This window comes from Harpia harpyja, chromosome 14 (assembly GCF_026419915.1).
Source record: "Harpia harpyja isolate bHarHar1 chromosome 14, bHarHar1 primary haplotype, whole genome shotgun sequence".
NCBI lineage: Eukaryota > Metazoa > Chordata > Aves > Accipitriformes > Accipitridae > Harpia > Harpia harpyja.
In genome coordinates, this window is record NC_068953.1 from 15,526,551 (window position 1) to 15,536,678 (window position 10,128).

At 67.7% G+C, this 10,128-nt stretch overlaps 2 protein-coding genes across 7 annotated transcripts; both read right to left on the reverse strand.

The window, feature by feature from the left end:
- Positions 1-26: 26 nt before the first annotated feature.
- Positions 27-7,804, reverse strand: VPS33B (VPS33B late endosome and lysosome associated). 6 transcript variants are annotated; one of them, XM_052808615.1, is made up of 23 exons: positions 7,605-7,803; positions 7,251-7,331; positions 7,098-7,159; positions 6,804-6,853; positions 6,391-6,458; positions 6,114-6,159; positions 5,670-5,764; positions 5,145-5,249; positions 4,777-4,873; positions 4,474-4,566; positions 4,116-4,189; positions 3,615-3,701; positions 3,439-3,529; positions 3,110-3,184; positions 2,695-2,759; positions 2,540-2,594; positions 2,406-2,452; positions 1,981-2,113; positions 1,600-1,673; positions 903-1,004; positions 621-696; positions 432-548; positions 27-176 (listed from the first exon to the last, which is right to left on the reverse strand). In XM_052808615.1, exons 1-23 carry the CDS (start codon positions 7,698-7,700, stop codon positions 97-99), a joined length of 1,869 nt encoding a protein of 622 aa, XP_052664575.1. In that variant the 5' UTR covers positions 7,701-7,803; the 3' UTR covers positions 27-96. The 6 variants fall into 6 exon arrangements, with proteins under 6 accessions (XP_052664575.1, XP_052664576.1, XP_052664574.1 ...); XM_052808616.1 differs by having other exon boundaries at positions 4,474-4,551; positions 7,605-7,802; XM_052808614.1 differs by having other exon boundaries at positions 432-696; positions 4,474-4,551; positions 7,605-7,804.
- Positions 7,805-7,826: 22 nt separating this feature from the next.
- On the reverse strand, positions 7,827-9,581 carry HDDC3 (HD domain containing 3). Its single transcript, XM_052808626.1, has 4 exons — positions 9,205-9,581; positions 8,508-8,563; positions 8,169-8,409; positions 7,827-8,056 (listed from the first exon to the last, which is right to left on the reverse strand). Exons 1-4 carry the CDS (start codon positions 9,446-9,448, stop codon positions 7,845-7,847), a joined length of 753 nt encoding a protein of 250 aa, XP_052664586.1. The 5' UTR covers positions 9,449-9,581; the 3' UTR covers positions 7,827-7,844.
- Positions 9,582-10,128: the final 547 nt, after the last annotated feature.

A 10,128-nucleotide genomic window follows, 5' to 3' on the forward strand; every position in this document is an offset into this window, starting at 1 on the left:
CCCAGCGCCAGGCCGAGCCCGAGCCGTGCCAGGAGACATGTTTATTGACAAGGGGGGCACGGAGGGCGGCAGAGCCCCCCCAGCCCCAGCCGGGCCTCATGCCTTGGCCTCGATCATGGCCTCCATCATACGGGCGCTGTTGGTAATGGCCGTGGTCAGGAAGATGAACTTGCACCCTGGGGGGGAGAGGCCCCGCCAGTGCCCTGCCAGCCCCGGCCAGCCGTGTCGTGGGGCAGAGCTGGCACGGGAGAGCCTGCCAGGAGGGCCCATGGATCTCGCCACCCCCTTCCCCGCTGGCTCTAGCCACCACTGACACCGAGCATGGCCACTGCTCGGCTTTATGCCATGATCACTGGGTGCCCCGAGCTCTTGCCCGCTCCCTGCCCCTCGGCAGGCAGCAGCCCTCCCCCCCCCCCCGCTGCGGCTCCTACCTCTCTCCTTCCCCAGAAACCGAAGAGCGGCGATTTCTGAGAAGGTGCAGCCCCCCAGGAAGACGGCAAGGACAACGCGCTGGGACTCCCAGGTGGGGTTGTCCTCCACTGCACTGTCTGGATGGGGCAGAACACTGTCGGCCCCACCAGCCCCAGGCCCACCTGCCCTCAGCCCGGCGCTGGTGCTACCTGAGACCGAAAACTCATTGCCGTTGAGCAGCCGCACGACCTCCTCCAGGCCCAGCCACCCCCGGCGCTCCAGCACCTGGGGGACGGGGCAGGGGGTCAGGCTCAGGCCCAGCAGGGCCAGGCTGCAGGTGCTGGGCACAGCTCAGCGGAGGGAAGCACTGACCAGCAGATGAGCACTGCCAGCCCCAGCCCCAGGCAGAAAGACCCCCACCAGACCCCCCAGAAGGAGGCCAGGGCTCAGGGGGGATGCACGCGGTGCTCCCCAGCAGCAGGTGGGCTCACCTGCTCAATGATCTTGCAGCTCAGGGGGACGTAGGCCCCGCTGAAAACGTAAGCCATGTCCCGAGGCATCTTCAGGTCGTACTCTCCATCCACCCGGGGGATCTGCAGAGATGTGCAATACTCAGGGTACAGGACCAGCCTGCTCGGGGCTTCACCAACCCTCTTAGACGTGCAGGCAGGTGAGGAGGGACAGACGCTCAGAGCAAGCCTCTGCCCCCACCTCCTGCCCCGCCGCCTTTGGGCCAGGGCCAGCAAACACATGGCCTGGGCAGGCTGTGCATTGGAGGGCCAGGGACGGAAATGTCACCTCTCCACCCCCCCCTAGGACCAAGGCCACAGAGCTGCCCCCCGCCCAGTGCCAGGCAGCTGCACAAAGCCAGCGCTGCTGCTGGAGCTTGGCCAGAGCATTTGCAGGCAGCGAGGTGAGGCCCAGCTCCTGCACAGCCGGAGCACCCGGCCCTCCACCAAGCTAGTGGGGCCCAGAGTCAGGGCAGACTGGGAAGCCCGCAGTGACCTGTCCAGGGGAGAAGCTCCTCCACTGCCTGGAGCAGTGGCAGCAGCTCTGGCCCCATGCAGTGCGTGGCCCTGGGGATGTGGAGCCTGGAGAGGCAGGCACGGGTACAGACTGACCAGAGGTCTTCTGGCACCAGTGGGCACGTGGGCAGAGCAGCAGGCCAGCAGCCCTGCGAGGACATACCAACCCCAGCTTCTTGCTTATGGCTCGGAAATTGCTCTTCCTGGCCAAAGAATTAAATGCATCAGTGATCTTTCCTGGAAAACAAGATGAGGAGAAATGGCCTTGAAGGAGAGGCCTGGAGTCTCTGGATCAATCACAGCCACAGGCTGGGCAGAGGGATGTGCAGAGCTCCTGGCTCTAGAAGAGAACTGGCAGCAGTGCCTGCCAGCCCTGTGGCCCCTGTGGGCAGAGGCAGCACCATCTCTGGGGACGTACTCTGTGCCTGCAGTGTCCACGTTTGCCACATGCTTCCAGCCAGCTCTGAAGCAGCAGCTCCCAACTCCAGGGCTCCTCACAGCCCAGGCTCCCAAGGGACTCATGGGGCAAAGGGCAGGCTCTCACCTGCAGCGCGGTCCGTCACCAGCTTGCTGACTTTGCTCTCCACAGCAGTCAGAGTCTCTCCAGCTGACTGCTCGGTCAGCAGCCCGATGCGCTTGAGGTTGTGGAAGGTCAGCAAGTGCTCAGGCCCGTAGCTCTGGGGAAGGGGGCAGCTGGATCAGCACGGAGCCCCAGCTGTGAGCATGGGAAGGTGGCAGGGTGCCACCTCCGTGGGGGATTCTGCTTAGAGCAACCCCGCAGGCAAAGGGCAGGGGCAGGCAGAGCTCAGGGCTCATGCGGAGCCCATGGAGGCAAGGGCCATCCAGCAGAGACAGCCTGAGCATCCCTGGGTAGTGCTGCTGCCTGGCGCCTTGCAGCAAGCAGCAGGCAGGAAGGGGAAGCCCTGTCCGACACAACACTTGCTCTGCGGTGAGCCCCCAGTCCCTCACCTGCAGGTACTGGGTTTTCAGGGAGCGGTAGTCTTTGGGGATGAGACCTGTGGGGAGCACCAGGGTGAGCTCTGCGCCAAGGCTGGAGGGCCCTGGTGCCACCCCTCCCTGCCCAGTGCGGCCAAACACCTCACCGTTCTCTGTGATGGACAGGAGGCACATCAGGCGCAGGCTCTCGATGGGGGACACCTGCGTGGGAGCAGGCGGTGAGCTGCCTGCAGCCCCCACGTCCACACAGCGGCATGGGGCAGCCAGAGCAGCCCGTCCCTCCAGCTCAGTGTGGTCTCACCTGCCGGTCAATGTGCTCCTCTATGAAGCTGGTGCTCTCACGGATGTCAAAGCCCTCCAGCAGAGCTATGGCAGGGGAAGAGGCAGCATCACTTCACCCACCCCCAGCGCTCTCACCAGCTAACCAAGCTGGAGTCCAGGCTCAGCCTCCCTCCCTGAGCCCCAGGGAACGGAGCAGGCTTGCAATGCTGGGCCTCCTACCCCACCACACACCAGCCCTCTGAGGATGTGGCTTGACCCTATCTAGGACCTCAAGACCCACCCCAATGCAAACGGTCTGGAAGAACTGTGGTCATGCAGGGGGCACCCAGGTGTGAGACTGCCCAGGGCTGGGGCAAGTGGGTCGCAGTGGAGGGCAGGGAAGGGAGGATTGGGACAGGAGCAGCAACAGATGCGGGACAGGGAACAGCACTCACAATGTTCAGCTTTGATCATCTCCTGGAAGTCCTGCTTGGTCTTCTTTTTCATGATGGACTCGCAGGCACCAATATCTGCACAGCCAAGACAGAGGGCCACTTTGGAGGCATAACAAGTTCTGCATATTGCTTGTCCTGCCAGCCCCAGCCCCACTACGGACACTTGCACATACTAATGGCCTCTGTGACCCTGCCCACTGCTCAGATCATCTGCCCCTCCTGGGGACTAGCAGGGCCCTTCAGCCCCTGCCGCTTTCCCCGGGAGCCCAGGCACCCGCTGCAGCAGCCGAGGGCCTCTCCCTCCCCGCCATCCCAGCCCCAGCTCCTACGCAGGCTCAGCAGGCGATGTTCTTGCTTTAGTCCCTTCAGTTCCTGAGAGACAAAGTTCTTCATCTGCTTGATGTCCATGCCACGGCGCCGCTGTGGAAGAAAGAGCACCCAGGGAGGTGACCTGGCTGCGGAGGGATGGCACCGTGGGTGTCCCACACCGCAAGGTGATACTCACGTCATACTGTGCCTGCAGGTTACGCGACTTCTGGCTCAGGAAGCCAAACACGCTGGAGAAGTGCTCGTTCCGAATCTGGCTGAAGACCTGCAGAGAGCAATGCAGCAGTCGATGCCGGGCCCCATGCACCCCTGTGCCAGCATGGGGCCAGCCCAGCCACAGCCCCCAGCATGGCAGCAACCGGAGCTGACGCTTGCCAGCAGCCTGACGAGGTGGTATCCCCACCGGGGCAGTCAGTGCCCCAAAATACTGACTGGCTGGCACAACACACCCCTGCACACAGGGACTCTGCCGACTACAAGAGCCAAGCTGTGCCTGCAGACCACGTTTTTCCGGTCTCTGTGCCCCGACCCTTCCCAACCTGTGCTCTGAGACCCAGCAGCACCCGGCCGCTCCCTGCTCAGGCTTAGGGGAGGAAATGCCCGGCTCAGCCTCCTCCCGGTGCCACCTGGGCATGGAGGACAGGGGGACCCCCTTTCCCCGAGGCATATGAGGACTCACTTTGTCCTGGGCATTAAGCAGCACCTTAATACTCTTGTCAGAAGAGGTGACGTCTGGCCCAAAATCCACACTCCCTGCAGAGAAGGATGAAGTGCTGCTTTGCCCCAGGGCTAGCGACATCCCTGCACGTGTTGGCCCTGCTGCAAAAGGCAGCAGAGACAGGGGATGCCCGCCCAGCCCAAGGGCTGTCCTCGTGGACAGACTCCAGCAGCATCCCACACCAGGACTGTCCCCGTGGGGAACAGGCTCAGCTGCAGCACACAAGCCCTGGGTCCGACGATGTTGGGCACAAACCCCAGAGACTTGCTACACAGGCACGGAGCCCCGTGCAGCCCTGTCGCCTTCCCCGGTGACCTACCGCACTTGATGCGGAAGGTGTCATCCACCAGCCCCTCGTACACCACCTGGGAGCACAGCGCTGTCACGTAGTCCGTGTCTGCAACAAGAGCCGCTACCCAGGCTGCCCTCACACTTCTCCCTTGCCCACCCTCCTTGCCTGCCACAGCCCTGCCCGACCTCGACTGCTGCAGCCAGCCACCCTGTGCCTCCTGCTGCTCCCTGCAGCCAGCACAGGCTCGCCCTGCCCCTCTGGGCGAGCTGCCGGCCCAAACTGCTCCTCCTTGCCCAGCCCTTGCCCGCTGCCCTCCTCACTCCAGCCTACCTCTGTCCATGAGGAAGACGTTGCCAATCTCGGGCTTCCTGCCCTGGCCATCAGCCTCGCTCTCCTCCTCCAAGTCCCGCCACAGCTCGTAGCTCATCTGTGCCAGGCAGAGCATGCCAGGGCCCAGGGGAGCAGCCAGGGCCCAGGGGAGCAGCCCCAGGCTCCCACCAAGGGCCGCAGCCTGCCCCAGCACTGGCCCCTTACGTGCTGCTGCTTCCCCACCTGGGAAGCAGCAGCAGCACGGTGCCACCTCTGCGGTGACACAATGCCACACGGCTGATGGGGTTTGATTCCCTGTGAGCTGTAGTCCTTACGGGACCAGAGAGGCTTCCCCATGTGCTGGCCGAGCGCAGGAGTGTGGACCATACCTTGGCACACCTGCCAATCCCGTAGGCCTTGCCGAAAGGCCCGTACAGGGAGTTCAATAACTGCAGGGCTCGAGCGACGGAGTTGATCCACCGGTGATCTCCTTCCTGCATGGACAACAAGACATGGGGGAGTGAGTCAGGGCAGGCTGGCTGGGAAACAACTGCCACACTGGGGGACTCGGCTGGAGACGGACTGGGGATGGAGTGGGTCCTGGGCTTGGCGCCTCCAGGAGGAACATGCACAGGAACATGCTGGGATGCCTGGAAGCTGCTTGGGAGGGAGCAGAGGAGGGGCCAGCACAGGGGGAGGTGTGTGGAGGAGGGGAGGCATCACAGCCCGTTAGAGCAGCCGCCCCTGGTAAAAGCCACCCTGGGACAGAAGACAAGGGCCTGCGGCGAGGGGACTAAGCAGGACGTCATGCATCAGCTCTCTGAACAAAGCTCTTCTGTCCCGAGCCCAGCAGATGAGCAAGGGAAAGGCTGCCGCCCTGCAGGGCAGCATCCCAGCAGGAGTGCCCCACTGACCAAGAAGTAGTCACGAAAGAACTCGGGCAGCTCCATGCTGATGATGTCTTCGTCCAGGGGAAGCAGGTAGAAGGACCATTCGTCGCAGGTGACGTCTGAGTTTGGGATAAGGAAAGATGACAGTTACCCAGCCCTCGGGAGAAACAGCCCCAAGAATCGCGACAGCCCCACAAACGGGGGTGTGGGGAGCAGAGAGAAGGGGCCTTTCCACAGGGATTCATGGCAGGATCCTCTCTCCTCCCAGAAGACAAAGGAGAGGCACCGATGCTGTAGTGTGCACACGCCTACCCGCAGGCAGGCAGCCAGGCTCAAGGGAACCCGTGGTTCCTGCTCGCACTCCCATCCCTCCCAGTACTGGGATTCAACTGGGATTCTGTGGCATCAGAGCTACCACGAGCCAGCCCTCGGGGCAGGGGAAGAGGCAGGCGCCACAGCTCCACTCACCACCAAAGACTCCTTCTTCCTCCAGCACCATCTCACAAGCATAAAACTGGAAGAGAAGGAGGGACCCTCAGGGCCCAGTCAGGCTCCAAGCGAGCAGAAAAGATCTGGCGACGGAGGGCACCAGGTCATTCCCAGGCATTGCAATATTTGGTTTTAATTAAACATTTCTGGGTTAGAAACAAAGAACTTCTGGTGTCCGTAGAAGGGGTGGAAGGCACGAAGGCCACACAGACACAGAGCGACAGGGTAACTGGCAGCAGAGTGTGGTCAGACTGACCTTTTGGGGGCTGAAGATAATCTTGTACCTCCTGCTCCTCCCTGACATCTTGTCAGCATTGACAATATCTGCGGACAAAAATCGCGCCAACTCTGCAAAGGCTGCCCACCCCCCTGAACCAGCACAACTCCTCTTGTCTGATGAGGTCCAGGGTCCCACATCTCACAGGACCCAAAATACCTCAGACAGAGAAAAAAAACCCTGGGCATGGGGCCCATCTGCCAAGGCTGCGGACCTGCTGAAAGCACTTCTTCAAGCCCACTCAACACCGGTAGCTCAGAGCACCAAGCCCAGCCCAGGCAGTGCGGGATGCTCCCCACGAGGCAGCTGCAGCCTGAGCTTCAGCGTGGGGCCATGGTGTCACCCATCAACATCGGGTGACGGACAACTGCCCCTCGGCCGCTTGCACTCACCAGCGATGTACCTCATCGTCTTGATCCGTGGCCGGATGAGGAAGCAGAACCTGCCATCACAGAGCGATGGAGGGGAGTGAGAGGCCCCTCGTGCCCGGCCCATCCCCTCAGCAGCTCTGCCGTGGGACCCGTCCAGTCCAGCGGAGGCAAATCCTGAGCTGGAAGAGGCACCTGCCCCCCCACCTGCCCGCCACCTCTTGCCACCAGATCCGTGCACCCCTCTGGTCTGGCCCGGCCGTGGGGCGGCTGCAGGCTGGCTGGGCAGCCCCGGTGCCACCGCAGCAGGGGACTCACTGGTCGCTGGCGCTGATGGCCGGCCGGCTCTCCACCTTGTACAGCTTGTCCACCTCGTGCTGCTGCAGGGAGAGGCCGGGGCGTGGGCAGGCAGTGTGGGCAGCACAGGCAGTGCGGGCAGCGGGCAGCTGCCCACCCCAGCCCCCGCGGTACCTTCAGGATGGAGACATTGGCGATGCGGTCCAGAGGGCTCATCAGGTCGGCCTCGATGAACAGGTCCTTCTTCCCGGGGAGCTGAGGGCAGGCGGGCCGTGGGGCCGGCGCCCCACCGGCCGCCCCGGGGCAGAGCTCCCTCCCCTGCCGGTGCCGGGCCGGCCCCCCCCACCTTCTCCCGCCCGGGGCCGACCCCGATCCCGCCGCCTCCCCAGCCCCCGCCCCCGGTGCGGCATCCCCCCCCGCCCAGTGCGGGGCCCGGCCTCGCCCCCGCCCGCCGCCCTCCCGAGCCTCGACCCCGCCACCCGCGGCCATCCCCGGGCGGCCCCCGCCGGACGCCGCCCCGGCCCGGACCTGCTCCAGCAGATAGATGAGCTGGTCCCGCGCCAGCCGCTTCAGGATACCGAAGTCGGGCGGCTCGGGCACGTCGCGGCGGCCGGCGAAGGCCATGGCGGGGCGGCGGGGAGCGACGCGGCGCCCGGAACGCCCGAACGCGGACGCGCCGCCCGGCGGAACCCCGCGGCGGAACCCCGGGGCGGAAGTGCCCGGCGTCACGGCAACACAGGGAGGCGGGACTCTCAGCTCCGCGCACGTTTATTGGCCGCCGCGCCACGCCCGCGGCTCCCGGCCCTCCCAGGCCCCGCCGGTCTCGGTGCCAGTGTCAGGCCCCGGCGGCGCCAAGGCCAGGCCGCGCTCCTCGAAGAGCCGCTGCAACCCGGCCTCCAGCGGCGGGCTCGTCCCGCGCAGACCGGCCACCACCCGCGCCGCCCACTGGAAGTACTCCTGCACGCGCTGCGGCGACCACCCTGCGGGGACACGCGCGGCCTGCGTCACCTCCGGGAGGAGGGGCTGAGGGGGGCCCGGGGCAGGACAGAGGGGCGGGCGGGGGGCACGGGGGACACCCGGCGCGTGCTGCACCTTGCGGGGTGCAGCGGTTGAGGTCCCGCAGGTTGTGCAGCTTGTCGGCCAGTTTGACCAGTTTGGCGCGGGGGCTGCTGGCGGGGGCCCGCTCGATCTGCAGCCGCTTCCGCTCCGCCTTGGGCAGCGCCTTGTCGTCCGTCACCTCCTCCACGACGCGCCTCACCTCCTCCCCGAACCGCTCCTCGATCTCGGAGAAGGCGGTGTCCGTGTCTTCCACCGTGTCGTGGAGGAGGGCGGCCTGGGAGGAGGAGGAGGAGCAGGAGGAGGAGGGAGGGGGGACGGTCGGGTGTGCGGGACCGGGCCCCCGCCGCAGCGGGGAGCGGGCCGGGGCGTTACCTGCAGTACGACGATGTCGGTCACGCCGGCCTCGCTGGCCAGGATCCTGGCTACGGCTGCGGCGCAGAGCGGAGAATTGGGGAAGGGGGCGCGGGGAGGGGGGAGCGCCGGGCCAGGGCAGGGGGCGGGGAGGGGTTCCCCAGGGAGGCGGGCAGTGCCCGGGGCGGCGGGGACGGACACCCCCGCGGGCACGTCCTGGGGCTGAAGGCCTTGAGCCGGAGCGGGCAGGGACGTCCCTGGGGGCTGACAGCCCCGTGGGGCGGGCGCTGCCCCCAGGCCGGGCAGGTGGGGGGGCTGTGGGGGCCGGGGGCCCTGTCCACGGCGGAGCGACGGCGGGGGAGGGGGGGGGGGGCGCGAGAGCCCCCGCAGCCGAACACGGGGCTGGAGCGGGGGGGGGGGGGGGGGCGGGGGCGGGCAGTGCCCTGGGGGGCTCAGACCCCCGCCGGGCGGCAGGGACGCGGCACAGGAGAGGGGACCTGGCTCTCTCCAGGGGCCGGGAGGGAGGGCTCCCGGGAGCAGGAGGGGGGGGGTTCCGGGGACGGGCGGTGCTTCGGCGCAGGAGGGGGGATCCCGGGGACGGGCAGCGCTTCGGCGCAGGAGGGGGGATCTCGGGGACGGGCAGCGCTCGGGGGCAGAAGGGGCCCCGGGAGCGGGACGCGGGTGCTGTGGCTGTCCCGGGACGGGCGGGGCTCCGCACCGATGGGGTGGTTGATGAAGGGGGTGCCCTCGGGGTCCTTCCGCCGCTGCTCCTTGTGCTTCCCGGCCGCGAAGTCCGCCGCCTCCAGCAGCCGCGCCGCGTCGGAGCCCATGGCCGGCGCGGAGAAAGCGGGGGGCGGGAGGAGGCGGGTCCCCTGCAGCCGTTTATTGCGCGCCGGGTCCCGGCCCGCCCCGGCCCCGCGGCAGCCGGTACAGCAGCGTACCGTCGGGGGCGCGCACCTCATGGCCGGTGGCCGGTGCCGCGCTCAGGGCCCTCTCGTCCTGCCGCAGGCGGCGGCGCGGCGGGGGACAGCCCCGGCCCCGCAGCACCCGCCGCACCACGTCGGGGCTAACGCCGAAGCCCTGGGCCAGGCGCTCCGCCGGCCACTCCTCGGGCTGCTCCTGCCGCAGGAACCTGCGGGCACGGGCACGGTCAGCGGGGCGCGGGCACCGGGACCCGACCCCGCCCCGCCCCGCCCGGCCCGGCCCGGCCCCGCCGCTCACCGCATCTGCTCCATCGCCTGCCAGGTCAGGGTGCGCTCGGGGGCTCCGCGCCCCCCGCCCAGCTCCCGCTGCAGTCGCCGCAGCCGCGCCGCCGCCCGCCGCCGCGCCCTGCGGGGGAGAGAGATGAGCGGCCCGGCCCCCGGCCCGGCCCCGGTTCCCGACCCCCGGTCCGGCCGCCCCGCACCTTTCGGCCTCCTCCAGCGCCCGGTCCGGCGGCTCCGGTTCCCCGGTCCACGCCGCCGCCCGCCGCGGGGCCCCGGCGAGGAGCGCGGCCGCCCGCAACCCGCGCCGCAGCAGCGCCGCCATAGCGGGGAGCCGGGGGCCGGGAACCAGGCGGGGCCGGCGGCGGGGCGGGCCGGGCTCGGCGCGGCGGGGGAGGCGCGGGGGTCTCGGCCCCGCGCCGCGGGGGTGCCCGGCGGGG